General features: G+C 30.2%; 1 protein-coding gene across 6 annotated transcripts in view; it reads left to right on the top strand.

The window, feature by feature from the left end:
• LOC118206095 (SAP30-binding protein) overlaps positions 1-19464 on the top strand; it is a 79500-nt gene extending 60036 nt beyond the window's left edge. For 5 of the 6 annotated variants that reach the window (XM_085815387.1, XM_085815384.1, XM_085815382.1 and 2 more), the window contains 4 exons: positions 3034-3085; positions 4952-5010; positions 7727-7778; positions 17140-19464. In XM_085815387.1, the coding sequence (XP_085671513.1) occupies positions 3034-3085; positions 4952-5010; positions 7727-7778; positions 17140-17306 (330 nt within the window). In that variant the 3' untranslated portion in view covers positions 17307-19464. Of the gene's footprint in view, positions 1-3033; positions 3086-4951; positions 5011-7726; positions 7779-8197; positions 8295-17139 lie in introns of those variants that run through there. The other variant, XM_085815388.1, reaches the window with a different exon arrangement.
• Positions 19465-22878: the final 3414 nt, after the last annotated feature.

Genomic DNA, 22878 nt, shown 5'->3' with positions numbered 1-22878 from the left:
TAATGAATGTTTGCTGGCATTCAGCATTGGTTAGAAGGTGTCAGCAGTTTTAAAGGATTTCCATTGATTGAAAATGAAACCAAGGAAATCATACAAATTACAAAAACAATAGGTGGCGAAGGATTTTCAGACATGGAAGATGGAGAAATTAAAAAAATAGTTTGGAATGATAATCGTGAAATGATAAATTAAGAACTGGAGGATCTTATAAGACTAGTCAGTAGAGAAAGCAGCATTAATGGAGAAGATAAAAAGCCTTTAATGTACAAGAAGTTAAATGAATTTTTTAAAAAAGGCACGAAAACTGTTTGATTTTGTAATAGAAACTGACCCAAATAAACAAAGAAGAGAACAGTTTATGAGAGGTACTGAAAAACTTTGCTCTTCTTACTGCAAAACATTTATTGAGTTGCGCTAGACTTTGCCCTAAACAAAAATCACTTGCTATTTTTTAAATAAATAATAATAATAATAATTTAAAAAAAAAAAAAAAAAAAAAAAAAAAAAAAAACCATCATATATGTACTTTTTAAGCAGTTAAGTACCTTTCAATTAACATTGGTTCACTTTCCCCTTTTAATTACAATGATAATGAGGCTTGTATAAATTACTACATTACATACTACATTTACTTACATACTTTTTTAATCTGAACTAAACTTAATCCAAATTTTCGCTAGAAAGTTAACTTTGTGGAATGCGATTTGCGGAATGCGATTTTGCCTTATGCACAATGTATTAATGATGTAAACCTTAGATTCAGCAAGATTTACTTTACTTTTAATGTTTTGGTGATCTATGAATGGGATTCAAAATTAAGTCAGATTATATGCTGTATTAATTAAAATGGGAATTATGTGTAACATGAAAAAATTCAGCACAAGCTTTCAAAATGCTTGCCTTAATTATCCATATTTGAGAATTGGCTGTGAAGAATGAAAACAAACAACACAAAAAGCTTATTGCAATTTACATAAATTTGAACTGAGGGTACGTAAAATTGATTTACTGAAGCACAGTTCTTGTTTAAAGTAGGGCTTCTTTCTTTAATCGCGACCCCTTTATATCACTGAGATTTTTTTACGAAAATTTTGTGGGACCCCCATAAGCATTGCATAAATCCAGCACACACATGAGTGAAAGTGTCAATTTTTTCACTTGTACTATAATATACTATTGCAGTTTTAGGTCATTAACTTTAATTTCTAATTTTAAAACATAGAAAAATGTGAAAACTTTAAATAAGTAACAGACGAAATGACAGTTTCATGTGCAAAGCAAGTAAAATGAACGTTTATATTATAAAATGAATGCATCGAAACGTTTTTTATTTTTTCATTGTTGGTATTGTCCTATCTTTATCTGTTTTCAGATACATTGTGTAAAAATATTTGGTAACTGAAAAATTATTATAAGTTAAAGAAATATCAAAACTGCTAAAATTTTTGGCAACCCACAGTTTAAGAAACTCTGGTTTCACGCATAAAATAATAAAAGTAGTTCTATTTTGCATATTTATGAAGAGAAGCAGTTACAGAACTTGTAAAATCAAAAGAAAGTATTGAACAACAACAACTGCAAAAAAGTTGCAGTAAAGCAAAACAAGCTTCACAAAACTAAGCAAATAAGCTTTAGACACAATGTTGCAAAATATTTTTGAGCTAAAGTAAGTAGAAAAAAATTGAAAAGTCACAAAACTTAGCATGTGATGTGAGATATTATGTGATTTTATGATGTCAGAAGTTTATAAGCTCACATGACCTTCTGAAAATTTCATAGGTAATGGATTGTAATTAAATTCCTGATATTATTATTGATTATATTATATTGCTGAAAATTTTAGTCGAAAATCTTAAGATCGGATTGCTAATTTCCCATTACGTGAACTTCCATTTCTTCTCTTAATTAATTCCCAGTTAATTTAGGTTTTTATTTTTCAGTTTAAGTTTTGTATGTCTCTTGTTAGGTGTTTTCTCATATTTGGGTTGTTAACAGTGTTGTGCTAATTCTTTTGAATTGGTAGTTTGCTTTTATTTTTTATTTTTATTTATTTATTTTTTTCTTTACTTTAATTATTAATGCTTTTTCAGTTAGTATTCCGTTCTGATTGTTGAACATATTTCAGTTAATCATGTTATTGCTATAAGAAGCTACCTTTTTTTCACTGCTAAATTTGTGTTGCTATTTAGAAATCTGGTGTTACTTTGATTTTTAAATCATTTCAATTGTAATATTTTAATTCTTAGTAATATAATCAGGAGAATAAATTTCAAATATATGTAGTTGGCTCATCTACCAATAATACAATATATTCTGTGATGCAAGAATTCGAAGGGAAAAAAAAAGTGAATTAGCTTAAGTATAAGATGCATAGATCACCAAAGCTGAAATCATTAGCATACAAAATATAAAAATTACTGACACTAATAAACTAGTAACTAAATAAATAAACAAGTAAAACTGATCCTTAGAACTTTGTATTGGATTTTTGTATGCAATTTTAATGGGGTAAAAAGTATAAAGAATGATGTCTTGGAGTTCTTAGATACAGTGAGCTAATAATTTCAATTAGGAACAAACACTTACATCTTAGTTTCTAATATTTTGTTTTGTGTAGACTGTATATAGTACCAATATTTGGAAAATTTTTAGTTTAAAAATATATTATAGAATAAACAAAGTGAACACACAACAACCATCTGATTCCAGATATAAAATTTATTTGCTTATTCAAACATAAAGCTTATTTGCTTAGTTTTGTGAAGCTTGTTTTGCTTCACTGTATAAAAAAAAGGAGGGGAGAGAGGTTCTTACAAGTCTGTAACTGCTCTTTAGAAATATACAAAAAACTACTTTTATTATTTTAAAAGCTAAATCTACATTATATTGCATATTTGTACTCTTTTAAATATTGCATTTCATTTGCTATTTTTAGCTCACAGCAAAGCATTATATCAAATGATTGAAGAGCATAGTTAAAATCTGTCCATTTATTTGGTCACCTGATTCTAAATTATTGTTATACCTTTTTAGGAAACATATGATCCTCATTGTTGGGGTCCTGAATCTTTTTATGAAGAATTAGGTAAAATAATATTTGAATTTTTTTAGATATTTAAAATTTAATTGCAATGCTGACAGTTTAGCTGTTTCTCTGTTTGTGAATATTTTGCATTAAAAAAATATTTGCATTTTTCTATATGCAAATTCATTCTTTCAGTGGATATGTTATAAAAGTAATATTGATATTTTATCACTGTTTGAGAGTTCTTTTGGAAATACTGATATGATAAATGCAGTCAAACATAAACTGGAATGCATTATATGGAATTCAAAGAAGTGTTTCTTTAAGACTTTTCTTTAAATTGAAAAGTTAATTAAAAAAACAAGCAGTAGCTTATTTATTTAAATTTTTGTATTGTGGATTATATTCAGAAGGTTTCTAAAACTGGAATGCTGATAATTTTTGCTTATTTAAGCTACTTTTAAGTATTCAATCAACATGGTTGTGTTTAAGATACATTTCTCTGCTAAAGAGTATGGAGAAACATACCTCTCAGGAATAGCACCAAGTGAAAGATTAAACTATTCAATTACTAATTATTATTAAACTACTAATTATTTGTGCTGTTAATTCATTTTAGTACAATATATAAAATTTCATCCTCTTTCCATTTTCCACTGTATTTAAAGATATATCTTCAGTAGTAGCAGTAGTATCTAAATATATCCTTAGTATGCAACGTGTACTTTTAATGTCCTAGATATTACATTTGTGATAAATGTAATTATTTTAAAAGTTTGATTTTAATAGAGGAGTATTATTTCATCTTTACTCATCTGCATTATTTCTTTTCACATTAATGAATTATTACATTGTCAAATAATCCTCATATATCTTTGCATAAAAATAGATGAAAAATAAATGGAACTAATGTAACATTTTGGATGATGTCAAATCCACTTTTAGCAGCTAAGGGGGAAAAAAGGCCCTTCTAATTAATTATAAAATAATTAAAATTTGATATGCTAAAAATAATACTTTGAACTTTTTAAGATTAAATTAATATATAATGTGCAGATCATATAGTTTGTGCAAACATGAATAATTTGTATTGATAAAATTTTATACTTTTTGCATAAAATATTTTGTTCTCAAAACACAGTATCATGATGGCAACTCTAAAGAATTAAATTCTGTCTGTTTCCTTATAAAAGAATTTGGCATTCATTATAAAAGTGGATGGGCATAATTACATTAAAATTTTATTTCATTCTGGTTTTTAGGGAAAAGGAGTTAGTCAAAAATCACTCATATTTGATCTTATTCATGCATTCAAAAAATCAAAGGTAAAAAATCACTCATATTTGATCTTATTCATGCATTCAAAAAAAAAAAAATCAAAGCAATATGATTTTTGTCTGTTAACAGCATATTCTGCATAGCAATATTTCTTGTTTTGATTGAGTAAAAAGGGGGACCAAAAACAATACATTTATAATCCATAGCTTGCAAGAATGTCAATGAGAAATCATGGTGCCATATGAAGTAAAATAAACTATATATTAAACATTATAAATCATAAAGTAAATTTAAGTAACCTTTTAATTTATCAAGAATAATATGCACAGACACCATGTTGAGGGAATAAGTAGGTTTGAGTATAACAGATGGTCATTTTGAACACCTACTAAAATAAAGTGAAATGATTATTCCAAAAATTATTAGTTTTAAACTGAACTGTTTTCATGCACTGAATGTGGCCTAATTAAAATGTGGAATTTTTATTTCATATTTTTCTGAAAACTGGAAATATAAGTGTATAGTTTTTCAGGGGATTTTCCCCCCTTTAGCATATTTTATGTATGATATTTTTGCATATATATATATATATATATATATACACACACTTGCATAAAATGCAAAAAATTCTTTCTTTCGTGTTTCCAGCCAAACGACAAAAAGAAGAAATGGATAAGAGAGAGAAGGAGAAAAAAGAGCGAACAAAGGTGAGTTAAAAATGGCGTTGTTTGAAACCATTTCTTAAAATTTAAAAAAAAAAAAAAAAAAAAAAAAAAAAAAAAAAAAAATTGTGAGGGGGGAGGGATTAATTTAGAGTAATTGAAAAAATACACAAATGTTATTCTAGGTAATTCTGTACCTTTAAAGGTAAGTTTTTCAGCAGATAACTTGTATAGAGGATGCAGTTAAATTAAAAACCTAATAATTAAAATAAGAAAATGAATTGTAAAAAATAATACCTGTATTATACTGAGTGTTTCAAAAAGAATATACGTATTACAAAATGTTATTTAGTCCAAACTATCGATCACTGCGCCTCGGCTCAGCTATTGGCGAAACGAATACATAGTCTAGTTTATATTAATAGCCGCCAGATGTCAGTTGTCTTCTGTGGTAACCGTCACATGTTTAAAATGGTTAGCTACGTCACAGCAGAAATCACTTTGTGTACTCGAGTTTGCGAAGTGCAATTCCGTGATTACAGTGCAAAGACGTTTCGAGTTGAGGTACCAAAGTGATCCTCTGAATGGGTGAAACATTCACAGATGGTATTGACAGTTTGTAAATACAAGATGTGTATGTAAAGGAAAGAGTCTTGGCCGCCCTCATGTTCCCGACAAAAATGTCGCACAAATTCAAACTGCTTTCCAATGTAATCCTTCAAAATCAACTCATCGTGCCAGTTGGGAGTTACAACTGCCTACAACAATACAATTGGGCGTGTTTTGAGACGTCGGTTATGAAGCTGTACAAGTTACATTTGTTACAGGCACTGCGACCTGATGACAAACGCAAATATGTGGCATTTTGTAACGAGATTATTTGTGCTATTGACAATGATAACACTTTCTCACAATGTATCGTGTTCACTGATGAAGCGAATTTACATGTTAGTGGTCATGTAAACAAACACAATGTTCTAATCTGGGGCCTACAGAACCCACGTGCAGCCATTGAACATGTATGAGATTCGCCAAAAATCAATGTGTTTTGTGCGATATCCCCATCATCTGTTTACGGCCCATTCTTCTTTCACAGAAACATGGTTAATAGTCAGCAGTATCTCACTATGTTACAGAACTGGTTGCTTCAGAGGCTGCATGAAGACAACTTCATTTTTCAACAAGATGGGCACCACCTGACTGGTGTCGCCAAGTGCATGATTATCTGAATGAAATGTACCACCACTCCCACAGAACCTGTAAGAGGTGAAGAACCATATCTGTACTGTCATAACGTTAGTGACGATGGACATACTTGCCCGAGTATGGGAGGAATTTGAGTATCAATGTGATGTTGTTCATGTCGCTGGTGGAGGACATATTGAACATCTGTAATCTGAACTTGAGAGGTTCATACATATGTGTGTAAAGTTTCATAATCGTATGTCATACAGTTTAATAAATATATGCATTTGAAATACGTATATTCTTTTTTAAACACACTGTATTCACATGCTTTTTGTAGATCATTATTATAGCATGTATATGAACTTTAATATATCAGCTTTCCTAATTTATGCAGGAGAATCCTGAATTTTTAACATACCTCTGCCAGTATGATTCGGAATGATTTGTAATTTACCTGACCTTTCTGTTCTTAAAATTTCTTGTTATTTTTTGTCGCTTTTGCTCCAAAACAAGATTTATGAACTCAGAAATTTCTGGATGTTTTGCAGACTACTTAAAAAGAAAACCAAAGCTATTTTACATCATGTGAATTATGGTAATAAAACACTGGGAAAATGATGAAAGTTTAATGAAATTGACAGCAACTAACAAAGCAGAACAAGAACTTTCAGAAGGAGACAGAAAGTTTTTTGCACATGTTAGGAACTATATAACTATATATGCATGTCCTTTTCATGTTAGATAAGTTTTTTTTTTTTTTCCTAGTTTACATGCTTATATGTTTAAGTTTCTACTTGTGCCAAGTATATGATTACATATTTTATAAATTTCCAGTCAACAATAAAGTGGTTTTACATGATAAAATCATACATATGTATGCTATGCAAATTCATCTTACTATAAATCATGGTCAATTTCCTAGTTAGAAAAGCTGAATACCATCACAGATTGTTACTCACTGCAGTTTGGTTGGAATACTAGAAGACATTAAATGTTTTTTTTAAATTCATTGTCTCTAGTAATGTTGGCTATTCTGGTAATTTCTTATAGCAGTGCAGACAGTGAGGGGTGATCAATCTGCCACCTTTGTTGGCAATGAAATAAAGTGTTTTTTTTTTTATATTAAGAGAGCTGGATAATAAAAATATTTTGTATATATAAGTATTTATTTACAATCTACATATATGAATTAGTGATTGCACTTCCAGATATTCCTTAGATAACATTTAAATTTAGTTCATTATTTAATTTTTTATTTTATTTAAGAAAACTTTTCTTTTGTCATGTTTTTCTTTTAAAAATTATTTGTATTGCTTAGAAAGTCCTGATTTTTAAATCTGATAGGCCGATACTTCTCTGATACTTCTTAACATGTAATATGTAACTTAATGATAAATATACTCAAGTTTTTAATAATATTGATTTAATTACTTTTTGTGGTTCTGTTATTAATAAGGCCTTTTTTTTAAGATTAAAATTTGTTTTCAAGCTAAGATTATCTAGAATTTAACAATATAAAGTATAGAAAATTTCATTTTGATTTCATGTTTACTTATGAAAAGAATTTTTCTAGGTTGAGTTTATATCTGGTACTGTTAAAAAGCCTTCGTCAGACTCAAGTATAGGTATGTTAAATTTTCCATTGCTTAAAAGTTTATTTAAAAAAAAAATTCAAGAATTTTAGAAGAACTTTAGAATTTTAATCATACATATATGTGCTAATTATATAAGCATGAAAAAGAAATAGGGAAATAGAACAAAAATTCTAGTAGAAAATTAGTAACAAAAGAGTTAATAAATTTCAATATTTGCAGATTCTATTTTTAAAAATGCTTGATAAATATCCTTTAATGTTTTTAAACTAACATTTCTGCTATTCGTACATTTGGCTGCTATAAATTGTGATTAAAAATAATTTTTTATATTTTTTATCCAATTTACATTAAATTTGATTTAAAAGTTGACTTTTAAATTACTATTCTCTCTCTTGTTTTCTTCATTTTTGATATACAATCTGTTGGTATAGTTGTATACTTTCTTCTAGGTCTAAGTAAAGAGTGGTCCAAATTTCATCAAGAATCCAGACTTTAATCCATGTTTTTAATAAGTGAAACCTTCATAAAAATTATTCTGTATTTCCATGAGTAAAAATAAATGAATAAATAAAAATAAAAAATAATTTATGTTTAAGGATTCTCTTATGTGATGTTGAATATCTTTTGTTTAAGCAAGTGTTATTCATCATTCTCACAAGTGTTAGCCAGCATATTCTTGAAGTTTTGAAACAAATGAGGATATTTTTAACTTTTATGGTTTACTAAAATACTGTATTCACTTATTTTAATTTGTACTTTTTTTATTTTTAACCGATTATGAAACCTAAAAATAATAAGGGTTAAATTATGCTATTTCTGCAGTTAAAGAAATTTTTGATAAAAAAATTGACAGTATGCTCTCTTTTCTAGCTTAAAGAGCCACTGGTGTTTAATGCATAGGCATGCTAATGCAGAGTTGCCAACTCTCCCGATTTAGGCGGGAGACTCCCGATTTTCGACTGCGCTCCCACCAACCTGATTTACAATATATTTCTCCCGACTTTTTCTTATTCTTGAAATTTCTCACAATTTTTATGGAACTTGGCTTAATACTTTGTTATATGAACAAAAAAAAAAAAAAAAAAAAAAAAAAAAAAGTGATTTTGGACATCTGAAAGCAATTGAATTTTCTCTAGATTATATCTGAAACAAAACCTTGCGAATCAGACGAGAATTTCTGCTTTATGAGTGAGAGCATACGTATCCAGAAGCATCATTCTCCACTGGGCATCGAGCTCCACAGCGTGTCATCTGGCAAATATTAGCCAATGAACACAAAGCAAGCTCAAGGCTGTTAGTTGGATGTTCTTTAGTTATTTCATTCATCTTGTCCTGAGTTGTGTGAGTACAGTGCCTTCGGGAAATAGTTTTAGAAATTATCGTCTTTTGTTATGTTTGTGAGAAAGGTGAAATACTCATTGACGTTTCAAAAATCGTACACAGTTGACTTTTCTTCCATTATTTCCTCAAGGAAATGTAATAAATTTGCGATGTGTACCATCTGTCGTTGTGATTTTTTGATTTCGCATGGTGGAAGGATGGATGTTCTCAAACATGTGCGTACACAAAAACACAAGGACAACATGAGTTGTTTTGTAAAAACGAAAAATTAAATTTTTCTTCGGAAACAAAGGACCAAAAAGTTATTAATGCAGAATGCCTGTTCTCTGCCTTTTTACTGGAGCACAACCTGCCACTGAATGCATCGGATCACGCTGAATCTTTATTTAGAAAAATGTTTTCCGATAGTGAAGTCGCTGAGAAATATTTAAGTGCAAAGACCAAAACAAGTGTAATTGTTAAAGAAATGGGTTTGAAAAATAAATCTTCAGTTATTGATTGCATTAAAACAGCTCCATTCAGCCTCTCTACGGATGGAAGCAGTAATACCGTTTCAAAACTGTATCCAGTTGTTGTTTCTTTTTTTAATCCAGAGTCTTCAGAAATTGAGTGCAGTTTATTTTCTGTCCCCACTTTAGAAGGTCATACGACAAGCTTAAATATAGCACAGCTAATTATTAAAACTTTAAAAGAAAATGCAGAACCTCTGGATAATTGCTTAGCACTTGGTGCCGATAATGCACCAGTAATGGTAGGCTTGAAGACTGATGTTGCAGGCATCTTAAGAAAGGAAAATTCAGATTTGCAGATTATGAGGTGCACCTGTCACCTCTTAAATTTAGCAGCTGAAAAAGGGGCAGCTTCTTTACTAGTAAATGTGGATGAACACATTGTTGATATTTATTATTATCTTGAAAGGAGTTCTAAAAGGAAAAAAAAAAAAAAAAAAAAATTGAAACAGTTCTAACAGCTGCATAATACTGAAATTAGAAAAATTGTGAAACGTGTGTACATGCTGGCTGTCTTTAAAGAAATGCTTATCTAGAATCCTCGATCAATGAAATCCACTTCTTGCATTTTTTAAAGAAGAAGTAAATGCATCAAAAGTTAAGATAAAAGGCTCTATGGAAAGTTATAAAAATACCAAAAGTAAATGGAGATGTAGTTACTACTTCCATTGTTAAAAATAGGTTTGAGAAAAATAAATTTCTGCAACATTCAGCAGTTCAACTGGCAGTTCTCAAAATAAAAAAAAATTGCTGAACACACAAAGCATTTTCCGATTACTGTAAGTTTATCTTGTGAAGAACGAATATTTATGTTTTTTTTCTTCGGACCTTAACAAAACTTTTTATTATTATTATTTTTTTTTTCCAATTCATTTTGCCATCATTCGATGTTTTTAACACAGTTCTACAAAGCAGAATTCCATTAATTCATGTTTTGCAATCAATGATTTATGATCTGTTTAAAGACATTTTATCAAAGCTTGTAAAAACAGTCTGTGTTTTGTCTTGTAATTCTATATATGATGTGATTTACGTTGAAATAGAAAATCAGAAGAAAGATGAAGATTTTGTAATAGGAGCTGCAACTACAAAAGTAGTGGAAGAACTTTCAGAAGAAGACAAAAATAAGTTTTATCTTCATGTTAGAAGTTACTTCTGTCGAGTATGTGATTACATACTACATAAATTTCCAGTCAACGATGAAGTGATTTTGCATGCTAAAGTTGCTGATGTTTCTGCTCTAGCAAATGCATCTTTTTCTGATATAATGTATTTTTGGAACAGATTTCCCGTGTTACTTCATTTAGTCATGAAAGTTGATGATATTGATGTTGCCACTGATAGTGTTGCAGGCGCAATTTTGCAGTTTACAATTAGAAAACTTGGAGGAAGTTATAAAATCAGCTAGGATTGACACCCAGTGATGTTAAATTGGAAAACTGAAAGGTGCTGATGGAATTTTAAAATATAGTGAACTGTCTAGAATTATGCTGGCCATCTTGACAGTTCTCCATAGTAATGCAGAGTGTGAGAGGATTTTCAGTGTTGTTACAAAAACGAGGACTAAATTAAGATCTAATATTAGTGATGACACATTAGAAAACTTTTATTAGTGAAAGCAGGCCTACGTGGCAATTGCTATGAACAAAATTATGAAGTTTCTTTCTTGACGAAAGCAAAATCTGCCACTGTAACATTTGTACAAACTGATTAAAGTGTCTTTTTTTTTTTTTTTCCTTAAACGATGCAAGTAATAAAAATGTTTTTTTATGTGTGAGGTATATTTGTGTTGCTTGCATTTAAGAATTAGTAACTATTTAAAGGTAATCCATTATTAAAAACTATATTTTTATCATTTAAAAAGTCTTTTTAACATTGTGAAAAATCTCCTGATTTCTTTAAAAAATCTCCTGATTTTTTAGTGTCATAGGTTGCCAAGTATGCTAATAAAAGTGTGAAGATATTGTAGAACAAATAAAACAAACAAAAGATTTTACACACACATATATTTTATTTTATTATATTTTTTATTTATTACATTTATTCATTCAGAATGACCCGATGTAAAATTGGTCAGTGATATAAGAAATAAGATACACAATTTAAGATGTCTGCTGTTATATTTTTAGTAAATTTTAAATCTATAAATGAATTGCCAAGTGTACTTGGATAGTTACTTGCCATCATACTGAAATTAAAATATTTCATAAAATTAAATGCCTTTTCATTTTGTTTGAAATCCCCCATGATAATATAATAACAAGAACATCTGTATTGACAGTTAACTCTTTATCAGTCAATATACTAGTATCAAAATATTTCATCAATTCCCTAAACAAGAACATATTCTGGCCCACCAGCAGACAAGCAGTAATGTTGCTAAACACTGGTAGTTCTTTTTGAGGTTCGAATCCCGGTGAATGGATGTTTTCATTGTTTTCCCCCATGTGTAATGTGCACACAAGCCAGTTTCCATTAGCAAGTCCTCCATGAAAGCATCCCTTCCTTTAAGCAGATATCCTATGAGTGCTTTGCTGTAATCAAGTAAACCAAACAAACTAATCAAGTTTTCGGAATTAACAGTTGGATGACACTTGGAATTGTCTCACATGCAGTACAGATGTGCTGCTTCAACTCTGCAATTGTTTGTGGAGTTTGGCGGTATACCAAATTTTTCAGGTACCCCCAAAGAATAAAGTTATAGGGCGTCAAGTCTGGTGAATGAGGAGGCCATGCCATGCCACTTCCTGTATGCATGTCGTAATCCAAGGCAATTACCTGCTCACTGAAATGTTCGTTCAAGAAATCAAATACTGCAGGTGTCCGATGTGGACGAGCACCATCTTGCACGAACCAGGAGTCATTCAAACGGTCCTCCAAAGCAGTATGAATCTCCACAAGTTCTTCCAGAATCCCAAGATATCGTACAGCATTTATCGTTTGCTCTTGAAAAAATGGCGCTATTATTCCTTTGGAAGAAACCACAGCCCATACCATTATTTTTGGTGAATGCAGAGAGGAAGGTTCAGCAATATGAGGATTTTTGCTTCCCCAAATTCTCGAGTTCTGCTTGTTGACATAGCCATCGAGGTAAAAATATGCTTTGTCTGAGAACCATATGTTGCCAACATCTAGTTCACTGTCATCCATAAGTTGCAGCATGGCGTTTGTGAAATTATAGCGTGCATTAATGGCATTTGGACTGGGTGGTTGGTGAGTCTGGGACAGTTTGGGACACCCGGTCTGTGGATGCTAGAATAAATCTTGACTGTCTGTTAACAATTACATCAACATATAAATATCACTTGCTTCTGAATCTTGTATTCTGTTACAGTGCTTATCAATTTTTTATTTATCTTTTGGTACACAATCTGATTCACTCATCAAATTTTTATAAATCTCAACACCACTAGCTTAGTGAAATAAAATAAAATACAGCAAACACCACCTGAACACACTGACTCTCTACCAGATGACCTTGCCACGTGCAAAATTTCGCAATTTTTAATGCATTACATGTGCATATCCTTTGTCCAGTTTTTTTTTTTAATTTTTTTTTTTTAATGTGTGTGTGTGTGTATTTGCTAATGTGCTCTTTCATCTTAGTAATGATGTTAGATTGATTTGTGGCTTCGAAGATATAAGCATTCATGCACACTTCAAATAGTATCTTAATTTTTGCTTTCCCATCAGGCCATTATGGAATGTAATTCTACATTAAAAGGATTATATGAATAGATATACAAGTAATTACTGTTAGTTGAAGCCTTCATTACTAATTTTAGAGTATTTTTTCTATGTTATAGAATGTTATATAATTTGATACTGTAGGATCATTCTCTGAATGCTTTCTGGTTTTGAGTCCACAAAGTCTCTTCTTTTTGAATTTGACCCTATAAATAAATGTTCCTATTTCTTTCATTATCTAATTCAACTCAATATAATTTCAGGCTTGCGTATTGTGGATGTGACACCATTCATTTGGGCATGTTTTAACACTTGTAATTACATTTTACAATATTACTATTAATATTTTCATGTATAACTATTCCAAAAAAGTAAGCAATTCTGATTCACATGAACTGACTCTTACATTTTTGCAAAAATTACGCTGGCTGATTCAAAAACTTAAATTAAGGCATTCAGGCAATTTTTAAGTGAAACTTCAAAAGATTCATGTGCTTCTCGTCCATGTGGAGAAGAGACAAATACTGAAATAACTGTAGAGGTCTCATCAGTTACGGTAGTGTTCTGTTGTAACTAGTGGTTTTATATGGACCACAGGGAGAAAGATAATGGAGTAACATTTTACCCTTGAAATTATTTTGGGCTTTTGGGTGATATTTGCTGCTTTGGAGTATAAAGACCTCTTATACTTTTTTTTTTTATGAAAATGTTATGAAGATTGTATTTCCAGAGGATCTTTCATTTTCTGTGTCCCTCATTTTTTTATTATCTTCCCCGAACAATTTATGTTTTTGTTATTATACAGAATACATTTTGTACTGATTTTGCTTACCATTTAACACATTAAATTAAGAATTTTTGTCCAAGTGCTCAGTTTGCAATACAGTGGTCCTGAGGCCCATTTCCCTTTATATCTCATAGAAGGAGAAATCTTTGTCTAGGATTTTGAAATTTGAAAAAAACAGCTTTCTAAAAGCATGCACAAAGTATATAAACTCAGTAAAATTCAAGAAAGAAGGAAATTATATAATTGAAAATTTTTAAATCATATATTTAATGAACTAGACAGAAAGAAATAAGGTATGTAATATTATTGTGAATTTTGACAAAAATTAAATTACTTAAAGAGGGATTTTTTTGGAAGGAAGGAGGGCAGAAACTAAATCAGGTTGAGCAAAATCTAGGTCCAATCTTATGCTTCATTTTTGGTTATAAATAAGTGTACTAGGAATTATCAGTTTTTAAAATTAAATTTTGCTTTATATTTTAGGCATGAAATTTATTTGTTTTTAAGGCTATTATTTGAATTAGCTAGTTAGTTATAATTTTTGCCTTTGTTAGAATTTCTGCTTTCTGCTTCAGAATATAAATGAATTAGATAGTATTTAAGTTGAGGTTTTGGATTTTAAAAGAGAGTGTGTTTCTGGCTGCTTGCCAGCTTAGAGTTATATGTAAATTGGGTTGTCTTTGACTACAATTTTATTTAAATTGAGGTTTTAGATTTTAAGAGAGAGTGTGTTTCTGGCTGCTTGCCAGCTTAGATTATATTCAAGTATATTTGACTGCAAGTATATTCAAGTATATTTGACTGCTATTTTACATTTGAAGTTAAAATTGACCATTCTGCATAGTTACATCACCACGCTGGGATTGATATTATTATCACAACATGCATTTATGTTGAGGGTTTTGGACTGATGAACTTTTACCAGATCAAGAAAAACCTCATGATGTCATATCATTTTTTATATAAATGAAATGAATTATTTTATTCAGATTATTTTTATTACAAAATTTCCTGTTATTGTGAATAAGAGAGCACTGAGCACGCAGAAGACTGACTGTGAAAATTCCTACTTTTTCTTGCTTGGAAGCTTAACAGCTTTCAGAAACTAATGTTTGTTTTAAATGACTATCAGTGTTACCAAAAATAAAATTTCTTATAATTGTATTTATTTTAGTATTAGAATTTCTCAAAATTTAGCCTAAAAAATAGGAAAAAGTATAAAATTTTAAATTCTAATTCTTCAAGCCTGAAATGGTTGGTAATAGCAAAATGCTATGGAAATGCTTGAAAGTTATTAGCCTGACTCCCCCAGATTAAGAGGCTGCACTAGTGGCTGACTGATTAATTGTCAACTGGTAAAGGTTTGCTGAATATTGGTAGTTCAACCTGGGTTTGAGTCCAGGTGAATGGGCTGGTTGCATGTTTGGTTTTCACGATTTTTTCCATGTGTAACATGAGCATGAGCCGGTGTTCCTCAGAAAGCAACCATTCTCTTAGGCAAATAGCTCTTACGTGTTTTGACATATTCAGACATCTTAATCTAATTCAAGACTAAAGGAAAGGATCCGGGACACTTTGGTTTTAGATATATGTTGGTGGTTTGAGATGGCTAGCATTAGCAGAAAGAGCATTTTTAGCTAGATTAAGGATATTATTATATGTATTAATCATTTTTTAAAATGGTGGTACTGATTTTTTAAATATCCTGTCATTTTTTATATTGTATTTGGACCATTAAAAATTTTAATTCTAAAATGTTTCGGTGTTTTAAAATTGATTGTTTTCAACTAATATGATTTTTATTCCCCTCCTTCCAAAAAACAAAGCTGATTCTTTTTTAATGAATATTCCTAAGCCAGCATAATAAAAAAATGTAAAGAAGAAACTGGAAAGTACTGGATTTTGTAAGATATGCATTTTTAAAAATTTAAACTGGAATTCTTAGGTGAAAGATTTTAAAAACATTTCTCATTTTTCATCTTCTCTATTTTATAACTACTGATGTGTAGGTTTTTTTATTTTTATTTTTATTTATTTATTTATTTTTTTAAGAATAAATAAAGACAGCATTTTTCAGAAAGAAAATGAATGTGTATGAGATAGGGAAATTAGAATTGGGAAATGAAAATATACAAATCAAAAAAATTAAAATCTGAACTTGGAAAAATTTGCTTAAGCTGCATTTTGAACAGTTAGCTAAAGAAAACTCATATTTTATATTGATGGAAGGGAAATGCTAGTTTTAGTCAGAAATTGGTTGGTTATGTTTTTCTAGCAAGTTTATTCTGAATCCTTATTTGAAAAGTATGAAGAGCTGTATTGAATTAATGCCCCTTACCCTCCTCTTCATCATAAATTGAACTCACTGATGGATTGAGAGTTTTTGATAAATTAAATTTCTTCAATTAACAGAGTTTAAATTGAGACATGTTATGTATCTCTTTTTTGGGGGGAAGGAGTAAACTTTTTTCTGAAATAGTGCAATTTGTGTAAGCAAGTTATATTTTGACTTTTTTGTTTTGTTTTGCATGTTTTCACAGTTTAAATTTTTATTTATTTAGAATTAAATAAATTTGATTATTTGCTTTTATTGAGTGATTTATACTTTTACTAAAAGAAGCTGTTTTTTATGAAAACAATATAAATAGGCAGAAAGTTCTAATGCTTATGATATTTTATTTCTGATAGGTAAAAATTAGAATTTTAGGTAAAATTCTGCCATTTTTTTGACAGATACTTGAATTTAATTGATAATTGTTAATGGTCAAATAACTGCTGACTAATTTGAGTGGGAGGGAATATCTTTACTCACTGATATTTTTATTATTATTATTATTACGAGAGTCATTTATTAGAAGAATTAAGTGTGCTTTTTTTTTTCAAAATTTGTATGAGATGTTGATGTTGTATTAAATTTAGTATATTTCTATAAATAATTTGTATTAAAATTACATTTCCATTTTTTAACATATCATTATAGCCCTCCTTGGCTGGAATTTATTTATTTAGTTATCTTCAAGTATATAATGTGAGTTTCCATTAAAATAAAAAGGAATATGTTTTTCAGATGCTGGAAAACGCAAAAGCAAATGGGATGTTGGCATTAATCAGATGCCTGCAACAGCTTTGAAGCCTGCTGCTCTGATAACCCCTACAGTCTTACCAGTGCCAACTGGAACTAAACCAACAGTTATATCAGCATTTGGAACAATTACAAAGAAAGCTAAGCAATAACAGCTGAAAATGATTAAAATTTATATTGTGAACTATCAAGTTCTACAGGTTTTGAATTTTATGCTGCATTTTGAAATATTTCATCCTGCATAAGTGATGTAAATATTTTAATGAAAAAGTACTGAAAATTATATGGCCCATCTAAATGCAATTCAGATAAGAGGAACAAAAAGAGGATGTTTCTTCATTCAAAAGATTCATTTATCACAATGAGTTTTGCCTCTGGAATAAGTAGGAATAACAAAGAAGAAGGTCATACTCTAAAATATACATATTTCTTCATTCTATACCTGTTGAATACTTAGCCACCATAAACCAATTACATTGTTCATGAAGAAAATGACTTTATTTTAAAATCCATGTTTAGACTAATTAAGGCTGTTGGGATTTCTGTCATATAAATTTGTGTAATGGTTCCATAATGTTATATTTTTATATATAAGGTACTTCATATGCTACAAGAACTGTTTCAAACGTTTTTGTCTCAAAATGTATGTTTTACCCAGTAGAATAACATAACATATGAGTAATGTTTTGTGCTGTGCAAAGTGCTTTCCTTACATAAATGTGTGGTTCATACATTATTTATAAAACTCATATTCTCTTAACCCTTAATAGTCAGTTGTTGGGGAGTTATGTCCATTATAAGGTGCAGTAGAACTCTGAATGATGATTGTTGTCTTTGATCAGTGAATATAAGAATTATTAATATAAATATTGCATTGTCATGCAATTGGTATATGTAATTGGTATATGTCAATGGTAATATGTGTTAAATTTTCATTATATGAGATGTTTCTCCTGGACATTTATTGGATTAAGATTAGTAGAGTATATTGTCAGAGCAATAAAGATAACCAGATAATAAGCTATATATTCTACATGTTTTCTCATTATTGCTGTAATTTGAATGAATTAGTTTTTCTTACATTACTTTCATCACCATTGGTAATTTGCGTTTATCACACTGCAGACAGAGAAACAGTGCTAAAAGTTATTTGTAGCGCTATGTAGTCTCAGCTGTTCATTGTTATTCTACTCAAAAACTGAAAATATACATTTATTATAATGTAGTTGTAATACTTGATGTTTTCTATATCTGCTACCTTTGGATTCAATAGAAAAAATAAATTCTTATCTCAGCGAAATGTCTTACACATTGTTTTTGTGGTTAAGACACTGCTGGTAATAGGTTTTATAATGAGTGGTACATGATACAAATTTATTAATATACAGCCTTCCATTGTCAAAATATGTGAATTAACTTTGGTGTAAATAGCTTATTGTTAATGAGGAATATCCAGAAGTAATCTTCACTTGTTAAAGTAAGTGATTATTTCAAGGCTAAGCCTCAAAAGCTGACAGTTACAGCATAAACTGTTGGCTGTGCCTATAATGATATTGAAGCATATTTTTGTCTTTGCTACAGAAACAGCTTTAACACTTCTTAATGAGTCTCAGTAAAGACCTACTACTCATTAACATGATGCTGTAGATTAAAGTTTCATTAGCATAAGAATACCTTGGTAGTAAACCTGTTTTTTATCTTGAGAGGAAAAAATGTAGGGGTCAGCAAAGATTTTTTTTCTTCATCTCGGAGCTTAACAATTCAGTTGAAATCTAAGTGTTAGATTATTGTAAGTGATTCAGTTAAATCTGTGAGAAGATTTGGGATTCACTGCAATTTATCATATTATAGAATTCATAAAGATCTTGAGATTCTTTTAAGATTTCAGATTTCCACTGGATATTAAAACTGTGAACTTCATGTTCTAATATCCCTGCACATTGATGCAAAAGAAAGGTAGTGTACAAAACTTACAAAAGATTTAGATAGGAAATTTCTTTCCAGTTTTATTAATTCATCTTTTGTATGTTATATGAACAAAAGCAGCAGTCCTTTCTTTGATTTATAGAATTTTTTCAGTACTTTTTCTGTTTTTCTTTACAAAGTTGTTTAAAATGTAACAAATAGTGTTATGTGAACTAAAAGTCCCAAAAAGAGAAGTTATGTGTTTTTCAAAATTCTGTATAAATGAGCACGTGATATTCAACTAATCAGTTTATATTTGTCTGACCTCTGATGTTTGATAAACTGGTAAATGAAATTTATGTGCTTGCCAGATTGTTTGAATAATAAATTCACAATATTATATCTGCTTTTGTATATATTTTTTTTCCTTTCCCCTCTGCAGCTTACAAAAAGTTTCAGGTTTGTTGTTTTGTACTTTGACAGTGTAATTTAATTTTGTGAATTTTTAGAAACAGTATGTAAAATCATATATTTTCACACTTACAGATACTGAAAGTTTATCAAGATTTTCGAATAAATAATGTGTCTTTAAGTTATGTAAGTCCCTCTTTTATTTATATATGCGTGTTTATAAATTCATATAGATATTATAATTTTTCTTTTATTTTTTTAATCCTGTGACTGTATAATTATTACTTTTTTTTTTACTTTGATTATACTCTGTTAAAAACTGTAAATAAATGGATTTATTTAAAGTTTTCCTCTTATTTCATGTTTATGTAGAGCATTATAGTTTATGCATTGCATTTTTTCAATAAAATTAAGTTTATAGAAAATATTTTTTTTATAAATGTGAGCCGAGGAATTTAATTTTTTTTTTTTTTTTAAATAATTGAAAGTTTAACAGTGAACTAGGGGAAAAAATTGTAGTATTTTGAAAATCACGAAAACGTTCCAAAGTGCAATGAGATTTAAAAGGTCCCTGAATTCATATTGTAAATACAGTACAAAGAGAGGAATTCCAGATTTTAGATCATCAGTTTAAATTTAGTAAAATGACATGTAGACATGGAAACATTTGGGCTTCACTCATTGTTTAGGTGGGACAGAAGAATGCTAACCTTTCTTCAATCACTGAGGGGCCAAAAGAGTGATCTTAGCCAACATCAATATGTAAATCAATTCATTGTCATTTGCTAGAACACCACTTTCTAGCCGGCAGCTGTGTGAAAGTGGCATGCTTGTAAAAAAATCTCTGTAAGTGGGGAGAAAAGTGCCATTTATGGCACACCTGCCTTCTTTTGTTAAGCATTATATTCTCAATTCCTAAACTTAGGCAGGAAGGGAATTTCTTATTTTAATTTTATTTTTATATTTATTTACTGATTGGTTTGGTGACCTTGAGTCTGGATATCGGACATCTGGATTTCATGCTTTTTACTGTATTATTTATTCTAACAATGGTATTTATGGGTATTTTTGTTTAGGGTAAATTTATTTGATCATCGATGAAGTGCCCATTAGAGGATGGAACACTAACACAGTAACCTGGAAGTCAGAATAGAAAATCACTGCTCCATGAGTTTCAATAAAGAAGAAAGATCGGTTGTTATTAGAAGGTAAAAGATCTGTAGAACATCATCATAAGTAGCTATACTTAGTATCTTAATCAGCACTTTAAAAAATTTATGTCACAGTGTTGGTTTATGTATAAAAAACATAGAGACCATTTCCAGCATCTTCTGCAAAAATGTATTTTTTTGTTCATTCGTGGTGTAATTTAGTAACCATAGAGATCAATATTGTACAGCCACAAATACCTGTGTTTGAATCTGTAGTCCATTTTCTTGTAATAGTGCAGTCTGAACTTCTGCATAAAAAATAGCGTGCAGCTAGAAGTTTAAAAGGAAAATTATTTAGCGTGTAGAGACATTAGATATTTTTTGAAGCAGGAAAGATGAAAAATTAGCAACGCCTTCGCCGGGAATCGAACCGCGAATCTCTCATTTACGCGCGGAGTGTGCTGATTACTACACCACAATGGCTCGCTAAGAAGGTGGGAGAAATACCTTATATACTCCCCCTTTTAAAGGACGACTGGGGTTTTTAGGGAAACAAATCCTGGGTGAGGAGAACCATCATCCAACACCCTTTTAGTTCGGGCGCCAAAAATACCTCAAGCAAGATGAAAAATTAACAATGCCTGGGAATTCCCTGGGAATTGAACTGTGAACCTCTCAATTATGGGCTGTGCTGACCACTACACCACACAATTTTGCTAAGAAGGTGGGAAAAATACCTTATAAGTGATAGTTAAAAAATTTTGGCTGGTCTGCTGATATATTTAAAAAAAGGGGGGGTTGAAATATAATGGAAGATTGTCTTCGGTTATAATCCTAATCAGCTGTAACTCTTTCTTATGAAAGTTTTAATAAACAACCTTTATTCTTATGTAATAAACATATGAGTTTTATGAGAAAAATGCAGATTTAAGATTTACAATTTTGGACTTCTGTGAATTTTCAAAGTTCATTTGATGTTCTAGAAGGGGGATTATGTTAATTCTTTTGTATGAAGTTCAATTAAAGGTAGTAGTTGCTAGTTCATGATCAACATTATCACATAGTCTAATGGAATTCATCTTCATTATGCAGAAATATGGAAATTTTTTCATTTAGGCTTATGAAATGCAATGGTGCAGAGATCATAATAATTGGTCTACACAGACTGCTGCTGAGTTCTCTTTCCTACTGTGTTTCATTTTTGTTTGGAGAGTGATTCCAGATTTTGCTCTTTGATGGTAGCAAAACACACACAGTAAACCTAAAAACGTTCATGAAAGGCATTGGTACAAAGGTGGTGAAATCAGAGTGCGGATCGATATGATTTTGAATGGCTATACTGACATGCACATTTTTACTAGTGCAACCATGGATTGCTGAAATATATCGATATGAGATTCTTGAACCTTATGTCAGGTTATTTAGGGATGCAAGCATCGATAACTTGTCTCCTAATGGACGATAGTGCTCATCTCCATTGCATTGCACTCGTGATTGATTATTTTAGGGGTGAAAGAATCCATCAGAGGGAATGACCCACAGATTCTTTAGATTTAAATCAGATAGAACAAGAGGGGTGCGCACTTGGACACGAACCTGCATTACTGCAATCCTTACTTAGCGTTTTAAAGGAGCTTCAAGATGTTATTCATTGTGAATACACTTTGTTACCACAGAAACTTCTGTATGCTGTGTCATATACAGTATAGAAAATCACTGTAAAGCTTGCATTTTGGGCAGAGGTGATCGCACACATTATTCATTTTTTCTGTGCATCTCTAAAACATTATAACATTCGCTTTATGTCGTATTTCCTATTTTCTTGTTACTCTTTATTTCAATTTATTTTCTGAAGAAATAGGCGGCAGTTTTGTATTTTGAAAATATGTCAGGCATGACAAATAAAGATCTAATGCATGTTCAAAGATCCCAGCTGTAAAATCATTGTTAAGTTAAATGAGTTTTTATAGTTGTTCCTTTAATTTTCCCACCAACATATTTATTACACACAAGTAAATACTTTGCAATTTATTGTTCCACGGAAAATGCTTGTTTCAGTTAATAAAAATAATAAAGCATTTTAAAAATCGTAAGAAATTAATAAAAATGAAAGCTAATGAATATGTTATTTCAGTCTTCTCGCAATTCCTGTCTCATTTTAGGTACTGAATATAATGTTACAATTCAAGAAGGGAGGGGGAAAAAAATAAAAAATTTCTGTCTCTAATAATGGTCTGTAAAAGGGGCTCCCAAACCT

The sequence above is a fragment of the Stegodyphus dumicola genome, chromosome 4, assembly GCF_044657685.1.
Source record: "Stegodyphus dumicola isolate Sdum_Otavi_A_Nest chromosome 4, ASM4465768v1".
NCBI lineage: Eukaryota > Metazoa > Arthropoda > Arachnida > Araneae > Eresidae > Stegodyphus > Stegodyphus dumicola.
This window is presented reverse-complemented; position numbering and strand designations above follow the sequence as displayed.